General features: G+C 45.9%; 1 protein-coding gene across 1 annotated transcript in view; it reads right to left on the bottom strand.

The window, feature by feature from the left end:
* The window catches only part of LOC142312570 (uncharacterized), a 184,696-nt gene that overhangs the window by 122,300 nt on the left and 41,611 nt on the right, over positions 1 to 20,785 (bottom strand). The window contains 2 exon segments of the mRNA XM_075351561.1: positions 15,316 to 15,471; positions 16,592 to 17,805. Of these exon segments, the coding sequence (XP_075207676.1) occupies positions 15,316 to 15,471; positions 16,592 to 17,805 (1,370 nt within the window).

Below are 20,785 nucleotides of genomic sequence, written 5' to 3'. Positions count from 1 at the left end.
TGCTACATATCCGGAAAAGTATGCATACAAGGTAACCAACTGGACTGACACAAAGCAACGGAATGCAGATGTGATAAGAGACTGGCTACATGCGCAAGTCCAAATTCAAGGCTGAGACATTACGTGTCAAAGATGGAGTCGGAAAATAGGAGGCGCTGAGAGGAATTTCCAAAATAGATAAATGTCACAGACAATTTGCATATTTTTTAATATAGCGAATGGCATACATAGCAATGTTACTAAAAGATTAACCCATTCCTGTTCTCTATAAAAAGATTGTAAAAAAATAAAGCACGTCACTCTTGTGCACCTACCCTCACTGAGAGGGGGTATAAAGCAGATGTCTGTGTGGTCTAAATCTCTTTGCCGGCACTCAGTAAAGGCCCCGTCACACACAGAGATAAATCTTTGGCAGATCTGTGGTTGCAGTGAAATCATGGACATATTGTTCCATTTGTACACAGCCACAAACCTGCCACTGATTGTCCACAATTTCACTGCAACCACAGATCTGCCGCAGATTTATCTGTGTGTAAAGTGGCCTTTACTATTAAAGATTTTAGCAGGCATTCACTGTGAGGTCCGTTTCACACGTCAGTGACGTGTAAAACACGCACATGTCCCTCCGTGTTCCGTGATTCACGGCACACGGTTGTCCATGTGCAATCCGTGATTGCATATGGACATTACTCACCTGCCTTCACTGCTGCTGTATGGTGCTGATCTCCTCGGGTCTCCAGCGTCCGCCCACCGCTCTCAGCAGCTACTTCCTGGTCGGGTTTTCCTGCCCCTCATGAATATTCATGAGCCAGGCAAGAGCTGCCGAGAACAGAGGCTGCACAGCGAATCGCAGGCAAGGTGAGTTGAAAATATTTAATATGTCCGTGATTTTCTGGTACGTGTTTCACTGATCACACATGGATCACACCATAGTGTGGTCCGTGGGTCATCAGTGATGCCAGACAAAAACTGACATGTCTCCGTGCAGAAACACAGCCACGGATGCACGCTGCACGGAGACACGTTCAGTGAAAAATCACTGATGTGTGAGCAGACCCATTGATTATAATGGGTCTGCGTATGTCAGCGATTCTGGTATGTTTTAAAAAAAGCACAAACGTACCAGAATCACTGACGTGTGAAAGGGGCCTGAAGAAGGTGATTTCTGAAACTATGGAATTTCTCCTTGACAATAGTGTCTTGCTGATGCCTAGAACATGTGCTTCATCGGGAATCTTCCTGCAGCTCTCACACGTGTTCCTGCAGCGGTGACCCTCCAGAGTGAAGTGAGCCCCCCCTGTGTGTCATGTGATGGATAGTTACATGTTTTAGGTGCAGCTGGTGATGTCTTTCTTAGGCCGGTTTCACAGATCAGTTTTTTGGCATCAGGCACAATCCGGCTTCTGCCTGATGCAACAGATTAGTCGCAGATTGTATAAAAACCAATGCGACGGATCCAGCAAAAAACGGAATTTTTTTTTTATTTATTTTTCATGCCAAGAGAGAGAGATCCCATCATCACCGCAAACCCTACCGCCCCCATCATCACCGCACATATGCAGGCTCTACTGCCCCAATCATCACCCCACACACCCAGGCACTACAGCCCCCATTATCACTGCACACACCGGCACTACCGCTCCCATCATCACCGCACACACCCTGGCACTACTGCCCCCATCATCACCGCACACACGCAAACACTACTGCCCCCATCATTACTGTACACATGCAGGCTCTACTGCCCCAATCATCACCGCACACACCCAGGCACTACCGCCCCCATTATCACTGCGCACACCCAGGCACTACCGCCTCCATCATCACTGCACACACACCGGCACTACCGCCCCCATCATCACCGCACACACCCCGGCACTACCGCCCCCATGATCACCGCACACACCCCGACACTACCGCCCCATCATCATCGCACACATCCCAGCACTACCGCCCCATCATCACCACACACACCCCGGCACTACCGCCCCATCATCACCACCACCGCACACACCAGCACTACCTGGATGACGTCACCGCTGACAACGCGGCTCACTTCAGTTGCTGCATGGAGCTCACGGGAACGGCGGTGTTCTACTGCCGCTCCTGTCAGCTTCCGATGTAGCAGAGCTGAAAGCGTCGTGGGACCTTGTGTGGATTACGTCAGACCTGGAGGGGTATTTGGGGGTTAATAAAGTGGTGAAAAAGTGTTTTTTGTCTTTTATTTCAAATAAAGGATATTTCGGTGTATGTTTATTTACTTTCACTATAGATTAATCATGGGGGTGTCTCATAGACGCCTGCCATGATTAACCAAGGACTTAGTGGCAGCTATGGGCTGCCATTAACTCCTTAATACCCCAATTACCACCGCACCAGGGCATTTCGGGATTAGCCGGGTAGAATCCCGGGACTGTCACATCTAATGGATGCGGAAATTCTGGGCGGCTGCTGGCTGATATTTTTAGGCTGGGGGACTCCCCATAACATGGGGCTACCCATCCTGAGAATACCAGCCTTCAGCCGTGTGGCTTTACATTGGCTCTATCAAAATTTGGGGGGGGGGGGTCTGCACATCGTTTTTTTTAATAATTTATTTTACTGCAGTATATAGACCCGCCCACCGGCAGCTGTGATTGGTTGCAGTGAGACAGCTGTCACTCAGCGTGGGGGCGTGTCTGACTGCAACCAATCATAGGCGCTGGTGGGCGGGGGAAGCAGGGAATAAAAGATGGAATAATGAGCGGCCAGCATTTTCAAAAGAGGAAAATCCGCCAGAGCAGTGTGACAGCCGTGCAGCGTCGTGCCCGTGATCGGTGGGTATAAAGGAGGGAGGGAGAGACCGACCAACAGAGACACCGACCGACAGAGAGACTGTCGGACACATCGACAGAGAGAGAGACTATTTACACAACGTCTGGGCATGCCCAAAAAAAAAAAATGGAAACCGGCGCCGGTTTCCGGCATATGACGGATGATGCCGAATCTGGCTGCCATAGGCTTCCATTATAAAAAAAAAAGCCGTTCGGCGCGATCTGTTTTTTCATCGGAGACAAAAAATGTTCCCTTCAATGTTTCATCCGGCTGCCGGACAAGCAAATTTTGCTGGATCCGGCGAAAGCCGGATGGAACACAAGGCCATCCGGCACAATCCAGTGCTAATAGAAGTCTATGGGGGAAAAAACGCATCCGGTGGCAAGACGCCGGATGCGTTTTTTCATGTTTTTGCCGGATTGTGCCTGATGGTGAAAAACTGATGTGTGAAACCAGCCTTAGGAAGTCCTGTCCCTTGCATGATGCAACTCTTTACCTGGATTACACACAGATATATATATATATTTTTGCTGACATATCAAAAGTGTATATCTATATGTATTGTGAATTATTTAATAAATATGACCTTTTTTCACTAGATATGATGCTTAGCACCTGCACTCAGCTTCTGTGGTCGATCATGGTGAGACCTGGTTTGAGAAGAACCGGTCTTGTTAAAATGCTGTATGGTCTTCGCAGGGCGCTTTCACACTTGTGTTGAACGGCATCCATCGCAATGCGTTGTGTGACGCATGTGACGGATGCGTTGTAAATAGTGTGATAATAAAGTCAACGGATTCCTGTGAAATAATGTGTTGCGATCTTTGAAAGAGAGAGCCCCCATCATCACTGCACATACACCGGCACTACCGCTCCTATCATCACCACCCATACACTGGCACTACCGCCCCCATCATCACCGCACATACACCGGCACTACCACTCCCATCATCACCGCACATACACTAGCACTACTGTTGAGGATAAGAATTGAGTTACCAAAAGTACTTAAGTCAGCCATTGCATAGACTCAGGTATATAGTTTAGTAGATGTAAACTAACACATATATATGCTTGCTTTTGTTTTATTTTATATATATATATATATATATATATATATATATATATATATATATATATATATATATATATATATATATATATTACACACATTGCATATTCAGTGTTTTTTCCTTAATACAATATATGTAGCACATGTAACTTGAAGATGGCTGCCACATCCTGTCTACACCCAAGATGATGAACAAAGGAGAATTCCTAAAGTTTGGACTGACCAATCCAGGGAGATTATGTAAATTTCTATACGTCTTGAAGCCCCGACCTGCGATACTTGATTGGACTATACTTTTGTTTACACCCTTTACTTCCTGCTCCTATAAAGGCTTTGTCTAAGAATGTTTCAGTTGGCTCGCCAGTCGTGAAAGAGAGTCATAATTGATGCAACTAATTGTTATTCTTTCTCGCTGTGCACACACAACAATATAATTTGGAACAGCAGTCAGATCCCGAGGGACCACTTGAGTCTCATCATCATCTCAAGACTACCACCCCCATCATCACATCACATACACCGGCACTACCGCTCCCATCATCCCCGCTCATACACTGGCACTACCGCTCCCACCATCACCCCACATACACCGACACTACCGCTCCAATCATCACCACACATACACCGGCACTACCGCTCCCATCACCACTGTATACACACCGGCACTACCTCAGTGACGTCCCCGTTGACAGCGCATATCACTTCAGTTGCTGCGTGGAGCTCACAGGAGCAGCGGTGTTTTACGGCGCTCCTGTCAGCTTCATGTAGCAGAGCTGAAAGCGTCTTGGGACCTCTGTGGATTACGTCGGACCTGGAGGGGTATTTGGGGATTTTAATAAAGTGGTGAAAGAGGGTGTTTTTTGTCTTTTATTTCAAATAAAGGATTTTTTTGGGTGTGTTTATTTACTTTCACTTACAGGTTAATCATCGGGGGTGTCTCATAGACGCCTGCCATGATTAACCTAGGACTTAGTGGTAGCTATGGGCTCCCATTAACTCCTTATTACCCAGATTGCCACCGCACCAGGAAAATTCTGGATGAGCCGGGTAGAGTCCCGGGACTGTCGCATCTAATGTATGCGGCAATTCCGGGCGGCTGCTGGCTGATATTTTTAGGCTGGGGACTCCCCATCCTGAGAATACCAGCCTTCAGCCGTGTGGCTTTATCTTGGCTGGTATCAAAATTAGAGGGGACCGCACGCCGTTTTTTTCTCAATTTATTTATTTATTGTACTGCACTATATAGATCCGCCCACCGGCGGCTGTGATTGGTTGCAGTGAGACAGTTGTCACTCTGCATAGCGGCGCGTCTGACTGCAACCAGAGGAGTCGGTGGGAAGAGGAAGCAGGGAATACGAGATGGAATAATGAGCGGCCGGCATTTTCAAAAGAGGAGAAGCCGCCAGAGCAGTGTGACAGTCGTGCAGTGACGCCCCGTGATCGGTGAGTATGAAAGAGGAGGAGAGAGGGAGAGACAGACCGAAAGAGATAGAGACCGACCGACAGGGAGAGAGCGAGAGAGAGACCGACAGAGAGAGAGAGAGAGACCCAAGAGGTTCAGGGGCCAATTTCTACCTCCAAAACAAGTAGAAATGTGCATTATGATGACCTATTAAACGGCAAAGGTCTCATTTATTGTTCTTGCACAGGTGCCCTTTTCTGTGTGTCCGACAGTGCAGTGTCCAGTATGAGGGCGAGTATGTGAGTGATAACCCCAAATTTACCACACTTGAGCCCTTGTAACACCAATGAGTCACATGACACCAGGGAGAGAAACTGGCTAATTGGGCACAATTTGGCCATTTTCACTTTTGGGGTGTTCTCACGTTTGTCGCTAGTGGTTTAGACATTTCATGGCTGTGTTTGTTGTTTAGATGGCACCAAATTTACATGGGTATACAAGCTGCAGCCTGACATTGTACATTGTATCACAGGGTCACATCTGCAGTGTTGTCTCATGAAAAGATATTTTGTATATATCTACAGAAACTTGAGGGGTGTACTAACTTTCGTGATATGCTGTATATCTGAACAATTCCAGTGTAATTAAAAGGAATAGTTTTTTTTAGGATTCATTTAACACCCCAAAAGTCAGACCGTCTACTGAGACTAGTCTTGGAGATACAGTTTCATGAGAGTAAAATCAGCCTCATTACAAAACAACTAATCAAATAGGGAGTCTCATGTCAATCTCAGTTGAGGCAACAGCTTGAGCCAGAAGGCACCAGAGACCCCTGCAACAGGAAATCCGGCGTAATCATGCAGTCTATATAATGGATATTTGAGAGAATTGATTATTGGGAAAGCCCACTCATTCAAATTAAAGGAATTAAAAGGGAACCTGTCAGGTGCAATATCCACCCAGAGCCACGAGCCATTCTGGGTGCATATCGGTAGTCCCTGCCTAATTATCCCTGTATACACTAGCATAAATAAAGAGATCTTTAGAAAAAGTATTTCTAAAGATCTTTTACCGTATGCTAATGAGCGCGGGGACTAGTCCTCTGGGCGTTGCTTCACTTGCAAGGGCCTATTAGCATATTAGTACACCCCTGTGGGTGTGCTATCATGCTAATGAATGTGCAGCATCACAGGATAATCTCACTCACCTCTCCGTAGCCATCGCGTCCGACGGGGGATTTCGGCTCAGTGCGCATGACCCCAGAGTTTGGGTCATGCGCACTATGAAGCCGTGTTTACGCATCCTGGCTTCAAACAGAAGTAGGTAGTGTGCATGATTCCAACTCCGGGATTATGTGCACTGAGCCGAAATCCAGCCACGGACGCGATGGCGGCGGAGAGGTGAGTGAGATCATCCTGTGATGCTGCACATTCATTAGCATGTTAGTACGCCCACAGGGACGTACTAACATGCTAATGGAGCGACTACCCAGGGGGATTAATACACAGAGGACTAGTTCCCTCGCTCATTAGCATATGTGATGCCCTGGCCTATCAGGTCGTCACAGGGTATTGTGCAATCTGCCCTTCTGCACGGTATCCGCATCCTCCTTGGTTACGGATCCCTGTTCTTTGGTGTTGCTAAGATCAGAGCCAGTCAAAACCCTAGGAACACATTACACCACACCCACCAGACACACCATTGGGGGCCCTGAAGGGAATAGGGCGGCCCATTTGGGGGGTTGGTTGGAGAAAGTGAAAAAGTGAGAGGAGTGTTGTGTTGGAGGTGAAAGTGAGAGGAGGTCAGGAGCAGGGCTCCTTGATACTACTAGCTGGCAAACGTTGGTCTGGGCCTGGTAGGAGCTGGAACCCTGGTAGCAGGGGATCGTGTCAAGGGGCATGGAGAGTCGAGGAGGGCAGCCAGCGGACTTAAGCCATCTCCGGGCAGGGTCCAGGGCACGACGGGGTACGCGGACCCTAGGCCGGGAAGTAGCTTCAAGCGTCCTGGTAATTTACCCGATGGGGGTGAAGTCTTCAAGATTCATCCCTCACCCACTCCAAAATCGGGGTACTAGCGCAACGAGGGGATAGGACTTTTCCGAAAACACAGTCCATCAAATCCAAAGCGTGAACCCTGAGAGCAAGCTCACTCAGTTAGCCATACGGGTGAGCGGGACCCGACTAGTTCCATACTACAGGGTCCAAACAGTGAACAAGGTGCCACGGAAAAGGTCACAGGCTAACAAGCAACACCAAGGGCACGGATCCAAGTGTGCTCAGAATTCTGATTTACAAGCTGTCGGTGTCAGTATTCTCGGACTGAGTGAGTACCCTTTCCTTTCGCAACGACACCCCTTCACTGCCACCACCGGGCCCCGGGGCACAACCGCCTACCCAAGGAGGGGTTAGACACCTTGCTGCCATATCACCACCACCGGGCTTCCCCCCTAACAGCAGTGGTGGTACCCCATCTTACCACGCACCGTGGGTGGCGTCACGAACTTCTAATTCCCCTGTACATACTCCTCTTTTCAAATTTGAGTGTCCGCATGAACCCAGGGGTCCGGAGACCCCTCGAGCCACCGCGGTTCCGGATCCGAGCGGCTCGGCCGCTGACACAGGGGCAGTACACATACAATATAGGATATTTAGAAATACTTTTTCTAAAGATCTCTTTATATTACTAGATACAGAGACGGTTAGGCAGGGATTAGCAATATGCACCCAGAACTGCTTGTGATTCTGGGTGCATATTGGACCTGACAGGTTCCCTTTAAAAAAATAAAAGGAAGTATTGAAAGATCTCTACAAATCGAATATTCTTAGACAATCTACAATTGCATATATCAATTAGTGTACAGAAAATTGTTTTCTCTTCTAATTTTCCCCCATTATGAGCCTAGTAAAGACGGGCCACAAAAACATGATTTACATAATTATTCTCTATGAAGATAGTTTTCAAAACCAGAAAATGCCCTAGAAAATTACATAAAGTGTTATCTCCATATATCTGTGTATTATCAGGATTGTAACCTCACTATTATAAAGGTAATATACATCATCTGGATTCTGATTGCTTAAAAGTTGTTGGTAATTGCAAACATTTCATAAATTACATAAAAAATGTTGATGTTTAAAAAGATCTGATTTGCTGACAAAATATTTCTCACATTCACAACACAGATATGTCTTCTCCTCTGTGTGAATTATTAACAAGGTCTGATTTCTGGCTGAAAATCTTTCCCACATTACGAACATGAAAATGGCTTCTCTGCTCTGTGACTTCTCTCATGCTGATAAAGACTTGATGGACGTGTCAAACATTTCCTACATGCTAGACATGAATACAGCTTCTCCCCTGTGTGACTTCGCTGACGTCTAAAGCTGGTGTCACACATAACGACAACGACGACGTCGTCGCTGCTACGTCACCATATTCTGTGACGTAGCAGCGACCATAGATGATCGTTAGTAAGCTGTCAAACGTTATATAAAGCAGCGACGGAGCAGCGATCATAGCGACGTCGACGGTCGTTGTCAGACTTTGATAGAGGCGTGGTTTTAACTCCTAGACATGGTTTGCGTTGCCTCTTTTAACGCCCATCTGTTCCGATTGATCACTGTTTTCAGCGTCATATCGATCGTCGCTGCTGCGGTGTCAAACACAAGGATGCAGCGCTTATCAGCATGGCGCAGCGGGATAGTAGCGATCAAAAAATGACCTGGAACATTCAGGAGCGAGCAACGATTTCGCAGCAGGGGTCTGATCGTTGTTATGTGTCACACACAGTTTGTGGAGTCCATATTTATCACAGCATATTTATATTCTCTGGTTTTGTTTATTTTTTAGGCTACATGAGTCAAGTGGTGAGCCGATTATTTTTTTCTTTTTTTTTTTTCTATGTTCCTATTTTTGTAGTTTTATGTTTCAATCTCTTTTTCTGGCTTTACTATAAGGGTATGTGCGCACGTTGCTTTTTACCTGCTTTTTTGCTGCTTTTTCTTCTGCGCTGTTTAATGCCAAAATGGATGTGTTCTTCTATTCAAGCAAAGTCTATGGGAATTTGGGTTTCTTGTTCACACTATTGTTGTTCAAAATGCTGCCTTTTTGTGGCAGAACTTTGGTCAAAAACTCAGCTTTGCAGTGCAAAACCCAAATGGCAAAAACAATTGACATGTTGCTTCTTTGAAAAGCTGAGTTTTTGACCAAAGTTCTGCCACAAAAAGGCAGCATTTTGAACAACATAGTGTGAACAAGAAACCCAAATTCCCATAGACTTTGCTTGAATAGAAGAACACATCCATTTTGGCATTAAACAGCGCAGAAGAAAAAGCAGCAAAAAAGCAGGTAAAAAGCAGGTAAAAAGCAATGTGCGCACATACCCTCAATCTGCATATTCACCTACTAAGAATTGTGCAGGAACTGTCCTTTATCTCTTCTTTTCTGCCTCTGTCATTCATTTACTGTCATGGTAATGAGCTCCTTCAGCCACACTTAGGCTAGGTTCACACACTGCGTTTTTTTGACGCTGCGTTTTTGTGAGTTTTTTGCGGCAAAAACCGCACAAAAACGCACCAGTGTCAAAAAAAACGCGGCAAAAAACGCACGCGTTTTGCCGCGATTTGGTGCGTTTTTGCTCACTGTGTCTTTATGCGTTTTTTATCAGTGAACAAAAAAAAAGGTCTGATGTCATTTCCTTCTTCAATGTGTTCTTCATTCTCCACTAGTGTATGCAGAAGAGCAGACAGCTGCAGAACTACAAGGCTCAGCATACTCCATCCAATAGTGTATGCAGGAGAGCAGACAGCAGCTGCAGAACTACAAGGCTCAGCATGCTCAATCCAGGACTGTATGCTTGAGGGAGAGTGAGGGGGAGCAGACCTACAAGGCTCAGCATCCTCCATCCAATAGTGTATGCAGGAGAGCAGACAGCAGCTGTTGAACTACAAGGCTCAGCATCCTCCATCCAATAGTGTATGCAAGAGAGCAGACAGCAGCTGTCGAACTACAAGGCTCAGCATCTTCCTTCCAGGACTGTATGCAGGATTTCTTTGCCCCCCCCCAAACAAAAAAAAATGACGTGGGCGTCGCCATATTTTTGTATGCTAGCCGGGTACAGCAGGCTGCCCCCAACCCCCAGCTGCCTATTGGTACCCGGCTGGGAACCAAAAATATAGGGAAGCCCTTTTTTTTTTTTAATTATTTCATGAATTTCATGAAATAATTTAAAAAAAAAAAAATGACGTGAGCTTCGCCCAATTTTTGAGTCCAGCCGGGTACAACTAGGCAGCTGGGGATTGGAATCCACAGTACAGGGTGCCCATGCTTTCTGGGCACCCCCGCTGTGAATTGCAGTCTTGCAGCCACCCCAGAAAATGGCGCTTTCATAGAAGCGCCATCTTCTGGCGCTGTATCCAACTCTTCCAGCTGCCCTGATGCCGGGTGGCTCGCTGGGTAATAATGGGGTTAGGGCTAGCTGTATAGCTGGCCCTAAGCCCGAAATTCATGGTGTCACGCCAATATTAGACATGGCCACCATGAATTTCTAGTAAAGATAAAAAAAAAACACAACACACAGAAAAATATTTTTATTAGAAATAAAATACAAACACAATTAGTGACTCCATCTTTATTGAAATAAAGAACCCCCCTCCGCAGTAATCCTGGGTCAGGGTCCCGCGCCGTCCAATCCAGATCCAATATCATCTGATCGGTTTGCTGGAAGGCAATGCGATCAGATGATGTGTCAGGTTCTAGGGGCTGAAGCACATCACACATCTGCTGATTGTATAAAAGCCGATTATACAATCAGCTGATGCATCGGTGCAAAAATAAAAAATACTCACTTATGTGCTGATTACCGGCAGCTCCTGGAGCGATGGGGCGGGAGTCTGATCCTGTCCGCTCGCTGCAGCAGCTGCCGGTAATCAGGGATGAAGTCTCCTGACGCATCCGCTGATAGCTTAAACCGGCCGGGCGCCCGCGTCACCGCGAGACTTACGATCACCTGATGCGTCAGGTGACTGCGTCAGGTGATCCATCGCCAGGTCTTGCATCTATCGGAGATGTCCCGGCCGTCTGCACACACCCGGAGCGGCGATACCGTGAGAGGAGATGGGAGCGGACATGGCACCGGGACCCTGCAGACAGGTGAGTATAACTTTTTTTTTTTTCCCTACTGTTCACTTTTGTTTTCGCAGCCGCTTCCACCTCCCGCCCAGACATGGCGCCGCACGGCAGCATACATGCCCAGGACGGGAGGTGGAAGCGGCGGTGACGGTACCGGGAGGATTCACGCTTCTGTGTTTACTGACAGAAGGAATCCTCTTCCTGTACATGTCACTTTACTACCCACCTCCTGCGTTTATAGCTGCGTTTTTGGTCTTAGAAATGCACCAAAACGCAGCTATTTGCGTTTCTCATTGCGTCTTTCAACATCCCATTGCACTCAATGGATGAAAAGCGCAGTGAAAAATGCGGGAATAATTGACATGCTGCGTTTTTGTGGCACCACAAAAACGCAGCTAAAAAAAAACCGCTGTGTGCAGACAGCAAAAATGAAAACTCATAGACTTTGCTGGGGAAGCAAAGTCATGCAGTTTTCTGAGCAAAAACGCACCCGAAAACTGCGCAAAAACGCACTGTGTGAACTTACCCTTATGTACCTTCACTTTATTAGCTTTCATTCCTGCTGCTTTGTCTAATAACACGTGACTGTTGGTGTCTCTCTGGGTTGGTTGGGAGACCAGTCTTTATACTATTTAAAGATCTCTGCATGGTGTCCTGATTGCACCACACTGGAGCACGGCCCTGCTTGTATGTCTTGTATCACATAAGGTATAGTTTATAGGTCCTTAGATCTTATGTTTCTATTTGTGACATGTGGTGCTAACTCACTTATTCTTTGTATAGGGGTTTTGCCTCTATTTATATGCCGATTCCAAGTTTTACCAGGTATTTGTTCATATGGTTTTACCTGTTAGATTACACCAGTGTTTTATCTGGCTCCTGCACCCCTGCTTTTTCCTGTGTCTTCATGTCTCTCTCTCTTGTTCTCAATGATTTACTTTTGTGTCTATTCTTTTCAATTTTAGCCTAACATTTATTGTTGTCTTTTTGTTTCTTTTTTTCTCTTCCTCCTTTACATTCCCAATCGGCCTGTCACATGGTTTTTTCTTTTGTTTTACAGCCTTACCGGTTATACAGACCTCTATGGGTGCCCACTCTGTGACCCAGTAAACTTAGGTACATGGGCGCTTACAGTCCTTTTTCATGCTACACTTATACTTGTTTGTTCTATTATATTATTATGATCCAGTGGCGACTGTTATTGTAAATTAAAATGATGTTATATATGGATCTTAAAAAATACATATATACTGATTGTTAATTCTGTTATTTTGTTTATGCAGACCTAATTTTTTGATAAAGGCTATTTAATGCCGAAAACGTTCATGAAATGAATGAAGGTTACAACTCGATATTTTGCAAATGAGTGAAGAATTATAATAATAATAAAAATAATTTTTGGACCACCATATCTGTTTTTTTCTCGTTTGGGTGTGCCAGAGCTACGCTTTTCAGTATCACACACAGCGACGTCACTGTTGAGGTCGCTGCTACGTCACAGAATATGGTGACGTAGCAGCGACGTCGTTGTCGTTATGTGTGACACCAGCTTTAGTCTATGTGCACACACTGCATCTTGAGGGCATCTTTTCATCTTGTGGTCACGGAAAATGCATCATTGGGTCAAAAAATGCATGGAAGGACACATGCGTTTTGCCTCATTTTTATTAATGCGTTTGTTTTTTTTTTACAGAAGAAACAAAATATGATAGGATAATTGACAGAAAGAAACAGGAATACCAGAATAGCTCAATAGACAGCTGGCCAAGCTAGCTATAGCGCTGTTTTATTAATTATACTGCTCAAAAAAAATAAAGGGGACACTAAAATACCATTTTGTTATTTAAGTGTTCCGTTTATTTTTTTGAGCAGTATTCTTGGTAAAAAAAAACCAAAACAAAACGTGTAGTCCCCCCCCTTTTTCATATCCAGCACAGGAACAGCAGCAGCTGCGGACTGCAACCCACAGCTGTCTGCTGTACCTTGGCTGGCTATGAAAAATAGAGGGGATCCCACACTTTTTTAAATTAGATTAAAAAAAAAAAGAAAAAAGGAAGACATTTAGTCCCCCCCCCATTTTTCTAATACCAGCCAAGGTACAGCAGACAACTCGGGGCTGATTTTATTAGGGTGGGAAGGGCCATGATTCTTTGGCCCTTTTTGGCCTAACAATAGCAGCCCACAGCCGACCCTGAAGTTTGGGCTAATAAGGAGTTAATGCTAGCCCACAGCTGCCACTAAGCCCTAGATTGGTAATGAGAGGAGTGTGTGAGGCTCCCCCATCACTAATCTGTAAGTGAAAGCAAATACACACAAACAGCTCAAAAATCCTTTATTTGAAATAAAAGACAAAAGAGCACAAATCTTTCACACAAAAACACTCCTGCAGGTCTGATTAAATCCATCGAGGTCCCACGACAATTCAACTCTGCTACATTTCAAGCTCCCAGCGAGCGCCATTGAACATGACTGCCTGCTGTGAGGTTCAGGCAGCAACTGAAGTGAGCCGCGTGATCAGCGGTGATGTTACTCAGGTTAGCCACAGCTGAAGGTTCCCTCTATTCTTCACCTGTGACCCCAAATCACCTGAGTGACATCACCGCTGATATCGCGACTCACTTCAGTCGCTGCCTGAAACAGCGGGCAGTCATGTTCTATGTCCTCTCAGTGTGAATTCAGATTAAGCAGTACTGAAGGTGTTGTTGGACCTCGTGTGGATTACGCTGGACGTGCATGAGTGTTTTTGGGGTTAATAAAGTAGTGAAAGAGGGTGCTTTTTTGTCTTTTATTTCCAATAAAGGTTTTATTGACTGTTTGTATTTATTTACTCTTACTTACAGATTAGTAATGGGGCGGGGTATCAGATGCTTCCACCTTATTAATCAAGGGTTTAACGGTAGCTGTGGGCTACCAGTAACTCCCTATTAAGCAGATTGCCACTGCACCTAGGTAATAGGGAAAAGCCGGGATTGTCCCATCTAATAAATGCGGCAATTCCGGGTGACTGCAAGCTGATATTTTTAGGCTGGGGGGGCAACCAATAACTATGGGTGTCTCCAGCCTGAGAATACCAGCCCCTAGCTGTCAGGCTTTAAAAAAAAAAATAAAAAAAGCCGCATCCGGTTTCTACTGTTTTGATACCAGCCAAGATAAGGGCATAGCTAGGGGCAGCAGCCTGTAGCTGTGGCTTTATCTGTGCTGGGTATAATAATATGGGGGAACCATATTCCAATTTTTTTATTTCATAGTACGATTTAGATTTGGGGCGTGTGTGACTGCAACCAATCACAAATTCCAGTGGGCGGGGAAAACAGGGCATATTTAGTGAAGGTAATGAGCGGCCCGGGAAGTGAAAGAGCGGCCGCGAGACCAGGGTGGCAGCTACGCTGGTGACTCGGTAATTATGAAGCGCTTGCTACTAACCACCCTGAGTCAACGAGGAAGGACTGGCAGATCAATCTCATCACTAGTGAGAAATGCAGGGACAAAATGCAAAAAGAATGGACATACTGCATCTTGTTTGCGTCTTCAAAAACGCAGCCAAAAACAGATGCACTGTGCGGACAGCAAAATAGAAATCTCATAGACTTTGCTTTTTGGGTGCATCTTTGTGACCACAAAATGTCACCAAAAACGCAGTAAAAGATGTAGCATGCACACATGGCCTAAGATAATGCTCTCTATGAACATGAAAATATTTTCTCCTATGTGTGATTCCTCACATGTTCAGCATAATAGGATTTACTTGTGAAACATTTACTACCCTCTAAGCTGCAATCTGGCTTCTCACCTGTGTGACTTTTCTGATGTCTAATAGATGGGATTTACGTGTAAAACATTTTCAACATTCTGAACATGAATATGGCTACTCCCCTGTATGAATTCTCTGATGTTTAACAATATGTGATCTCTGATTGAAACATTTCCCACGTTCTGAACATGAATACAATTTCTCTCCCGTGTGAATTCTCTGATGACTAACAAGATATGATATCTGTTTAAAATATTTACCACATTCTGAACATGAATACAGCTTCTCCCCTGTCTGAATTCTCTTATGTATAACAAGAATAGATTTTGTGCCAAAACATTTTCCACATTCTAAACATCAATATGATTTCTCTGTGTGGTTTCTTGGATGCATATCAAGAGCTAATCTCGTTTTAAAACATTTTTCACATTTGGAACATGAATACGGTTTCTCACTTTTACTCAGTTTTCTGATGTCTGACAAGATCTGATTTAGTTGGAAAACATTTCCCACATTCTGATCATGCATATGTTAAAGGGGCGGTTGAGGGTCTTGAAAATAATGGCAGAATCTGCTATTTGGCTGCAGCGCAGTCCGGTTTCTTTTCTCTGCACCCCAACCACCACTTTAGTGCAATACAGTAATAAGCATACTTTTTCTTCATGCATCACAAGCACTGACATTGTCACAGGTTGTATTAATCAAACGTCTTTACTTGTCAAGGTCTTCAAAAACAGGTTTTTTTTTATCTCGCCTTAGGCGGGCACATTGTTGTTTCCCAAAGGGGTTACTATTAGTAAATAAATAATAATAATAATAATAATAATAATAATAATCGGACAATTCATACATTTTATTAACCGACCACTTCCCTGGTACTCGGGCGCCCATTGGGGTCCCTAAGCTCCTTATCCTATCATTCAGCTTCATTATTCTTGACAGAAACAACAGTCTCTCCGGTCAGTCAGGGACTATTCTTCTCTCAAGAGCCCACTGACCTTCCGGCCACCACCTGGACCGCATCGTGTGTCCGGCACCTGGATTCGACCCAGAAGGTCACGCCAAATTCAAGTTATTGGGGTTTTACTCCACCATGTCTCTCACAGATGCAGTCTGCTTCCCTCCCTCAGAGACTCCTCCTACTTCCTGTCTTTCCAGCCATTTTTACTGACTAAGCTCCTCCCCTTAATTAACTCCCTCTAGCCCAGGAGTACCAGGGAAGCAGCTTACACATTGTGGCCACCTAGTGGCCATTTGAACACACTACACCATTATATGAAATTGAAACATTACACAGTGGATTTGCAAGTTTGGGGCGGCCGAGTCTTACACCCCCTTACCTTCTGTATATGTGCGTGATTGGGGCATGAGGCATTTTGGGTTACGTCCGATGTTACCTCCATCTTGACCTGGGTCCTCGTCATGAATAAGGTTTCTCCTCTGTGTGGTTTCTTAGATGCTTATCCAGAGCTAATCTCGTTTTAAAACACTTTTCACATTTGGAACATGAATATGGCATCTCCCCTGTGTGAGTTTTCTGATGTCTAACAAGATCTGATTTATTTGGAAAACATTTCCCACATTCTGAACGTGCATACGGCTTATCACCTGTGTGATTTTTCTTATGTTTGACAAGAGCAGATTTACGGCGAAAACATTTTCCACATTCTAAACATGAATACGGATTTTCACCTGTGTGTTTTCTTTGATGTATAATAAGATCTTGACTTCTTTGAAAACATTTCTCACATTCTGAACATGAATACCGTTTCTCTCCTGTGTGAATTCTCTGATGACTAGCAAGATTTGATTTATGTGTAAAATATTTTCCACATTCAGAACATGAATATGGCTTCTCCCCTGTGTGAATTCTCTTATGTGCAACCAAACCAGACCTTATGGAAAAACATTTTCCACATTCTAAACATGAATAAGGTTTCTCCCCTGTGTGGGTTCTTACATGACTAACAAGAGCTATTCTTGTTTTAAAACCTTTTTCACATTCGGAACATGAATATGGCTTCTCCCCTGTGTGAATTTTCTTATGTCTAACAAGAACAGATTTACTGCTAAAATATTTTCCACATTCTGAACATGAATTTGGCTTGTCACCTGTGTGAATTTTCTGATGTTTAAAAAGATATGATTTAGATGGAAAACCTTTTTCACATTCAGAACATGAATATGGCATCTCCCTTGTGTGAATTTTCTTATGTCTGACAAGAACAGATTTACTGCTAAAACATTTGTCACAATCAGAACATGAATATGGCTTCTCCCCTGTGTGTATTCTTAGATGTACTTCAAGATGTGATCTACTTGTAAAATATTGTTCACATTCAGAACATGAATACGGCTTCTCCCTTGTGTGTATTCGCTGATGAAATACAAGACTTGCTTTGCTGTTATAACATTTTCCACATTCAGAACATGAAAATGGCTTATTTCCTTTCAGAGTTGTTGGATATTTCATACTCATTCTGTGAATTTTACTTTGCTTTTCAGTCTGTGATGAATCAGTAGATGAGGGTGTATCTGGGACAATTGCATGTACTTCATGTGTAGCTTGCGAGTTATCAGGATTTTCTGCCTTTAAATCAGACGTCAGATGTCCCACTGCGCTCCTATTACAGTCATCTGCCAAAAAATGAATCTAATTAGATTATTTATGAATAAGAAAAAAACACCCAAACTTTAACCCCTTCAGCCCCAAGCCTATTTTGACCCTAAAGACCAGGCCATTTTTTGCAATTTTGACCAGTGTCACTTTATGAGGTTATAACTCTGGAACGCTTCAGCGGATCCCGGTGATTCTGAGATTGTTTTTTCGTGACATATTGGGCTTCATGTTAGTGGTAAATTTAGGCCGATATTTTTTGCGTTTCTTTGTGAAAAAAAACGGAAATTTCGCGAAAATTTTGAAAATTTTGTAATTTTCAAACTTTGAATTTTTATGCTCTAAAAACAACGAGACATATGACACAAAATAATTAATAAATAACATTTCCCACATGTCTACTTTACATCAGAACAATTTTGGGAAAAAAAAAAAAAATTAAGGAAGTTATAGGGGTTCAAAGTTTGAGCAATTTCTCATTTTTACAACAAAATTTACAAAGCCACTTTTTTTAGGGACCACATCACATTTGAAGCGATTTTGAAAGGTCTACATGACACAAAACACCCAAAAGTGACACCATTCCAAAAACAGCACCCCTCAGGCTACTCAAAACCACATTAAAGAAGGTTATTAACCCTTCAGGTGCTTCACAGTAACTAAAGCAATGTGGAAGGCAAAAATGAACATTTTACTTTTTGCAACAAAAATGTTAATTTAGCCTCAAATATTGCATATTCACAAGGGTAGCAGGATTAAATGAACCCCCAAAATTTGTTGGGCAATTTCTACTGAACACGCAGATACCTCATATGTGGCGAAAAACCACTGTTTGGGCGCACGGCAGGACTCGGAAGGGAAGGAGCGCCATTTGACTTTTTTGAACAGAAAATTAGCTGGAATCGTTAGCCGCACCATGTTGCGTTTGGAGAGCCCCTGAGGTGCCGAAACAGTGGAGCTCCCCCACATGTGACCCCATTTTGGAAACTAGACCCCTCATGGAATTTATCTAGATGTTTATTGAGCACTTTGAGCCTCTGGGGGCTTCACAAAAGTTAATAGAGTTGAGCTGTGAAAATAAAAAAAAAAAAGTTTTACCACAAAATTGGTACTTCAACCAGGTAGCTTTTTTTTCACAAGGGTATCAGGAAAAATTGCACCATAAAATGTATTGTGCAATTTCTCCTGAGTACACAGACACCTCATATGTGGTGGAAATAAAATTTTTGGGCGCACAGCAGGGCTCGGAAGGCAAGGAGCGTCATTTGACGTTTCAAACGCAAAATTGTCTGGGATAATTAGCGTATTCCATGCTATTTGGAGACCCCCTGAGGTGCCGAAACAGTGGAGCTCCCCCACATGTGACCCCATTTTGGAAACTAGACCCCCATGGCATAGAAAAAAAAAAACAGCGGCAGATGGGGGGGGTGGCAGATGGGGCGGCGGCAGATGGGGGAGCAGCGGCATATAAAGGGAGCATCTGTGATTGTGAGACGGCGGCTGGGATAGGGTGGGGGCGGATAGGAGAGGGCGCAGTGGATGCAGGAGCGGCAGAGGATGGGGGGAGGGGGGGATGGGTGGGAAGGGGAGTGGGAGGTGAGATTGGGGATAGTTACCCTACAGGATGGATCTAGGCAGCTGGATTACAGGAGATGAAGGAGGCAGCAGATCGGGGAGGGTGAGAGGTGGGGGAGGGAGCGCAGCGCAGATCACGGAGGAGACAGGTGAGCAGAGCACAGATAACGGGGATGAGAGGTGAGGGAGAGCGGACAGCAGATCACGGGGGTGACAGGTGAGGGAGCACAGATCACGGGGTGACAGGTGAGGGAGCACAGATCACGGGGTGACAGGTGAGGGAGCACAGATCACGGGGTGACAGGTGAGGGAGCACAGATCACGGGGTGACAGGTGAGGGAGCACAGATCACGGGGTGACAGGGGAGGGAGCACAGATCACGGCGGTGACAGGGGAGGGAGCGCACATCACGGCGGTGACAGGGGAGGGAGCGCACATCACGGCGGTGACAGGGGAGGGAGCGCACATCACGGCGGTGACAGGGGAGGGAGCGCACATCACGGCGGTGACAGGGGAGGGAGCGCACATCACGGCGGTGACAGGTGAGGGATCACAGATCACGGGGTGACAGGGGAGGGAGCGCACATCACGGCGGTGACAGGGGAGGGAGCGCACATCACGGCGGTGACAGGGGAGGGAGCGCACATCACGGCGGTGACAGGGGAGGGAGCGCACATCACGGCGGTGACAGGTGAGGGAGCGCACATCACGGCGGTGACAGGGGAGGGAGCGCACATCACGGCGGTGACAGGGGAGGGAGCGCACATCACGGCGGTGACAGGGGAGGGAGCGCACATCACGGCGGTGACAGGGGAGGGAGCGCACATCACGGCGGTGACAGGAGAGGGAGCGCACATCACGGCGGTGACAGGAGAGGGAGCGCACATCACGGCGGTGACAGGGGAGGGAGCGCACATCACGGCGGTGACAGGGAAGGGAGCGCACATCATGGGGGTGACAAGTAGGGGGCGAGTAGCCGATCACGGGGGTGAGAGGTGGGGGGGAGCGGGCAGCACATAACTAAGGAGAGGGGGCGCGCAGCACATAACGGAGGAGAGGGGGTGGGGCCGGGCAGCACATAACGGAGAGGGGGCGGGGCCGGACAGCACATAACGGAGGAGGAAGCGGGCAGCCGATCTCGAGTGGAGGGGGCTGGCAGCACATCACGGAGGTGAGGGGACGAGCAGCCGATCACAAGGGAAAGGGGCCGGGCAGCAGATCGATGGGGACCGGTGGCACTGTGGCAGATGGAGGGCGGCGGCGGATCGGGAGGTGTGGGGGTGGGGGTGCGGGCAGCAGATCGGGTGGCAGATCGGAGGGCAGAGGCGGATCGGGAGGTGTGGGGGTGCGGGCAGCAGATACGAGGGGTGGGGGTGCGGGTGGCAGATCGTGGAGGGCAGCGGCAGCGGCAGATCGGGAGGTGTG

Source organism: Anomaloglossus baeobatrachus, chromosome 5 (assembly GCF_048569485.1).
Source record: "Anomaloglossus baeobatrachus isolate aAnoBae1 chromosome 5, aAnoBae1.hap1, whole genome shotgun sequence".
Classification (NCBI taxonomy): domain Eukaryota; kingdom Metazoa; phylum Chordata; class Amphibia; order Anura; family Aromobatidae; genus Anomaloglossus; species Anomaloglossus baeobatrachus.
The sequence above is the reverse complement of the archived record's forward strand: the minus strand, read 5'-3'. Positions and strand labels throughout refer to the sequence as shown.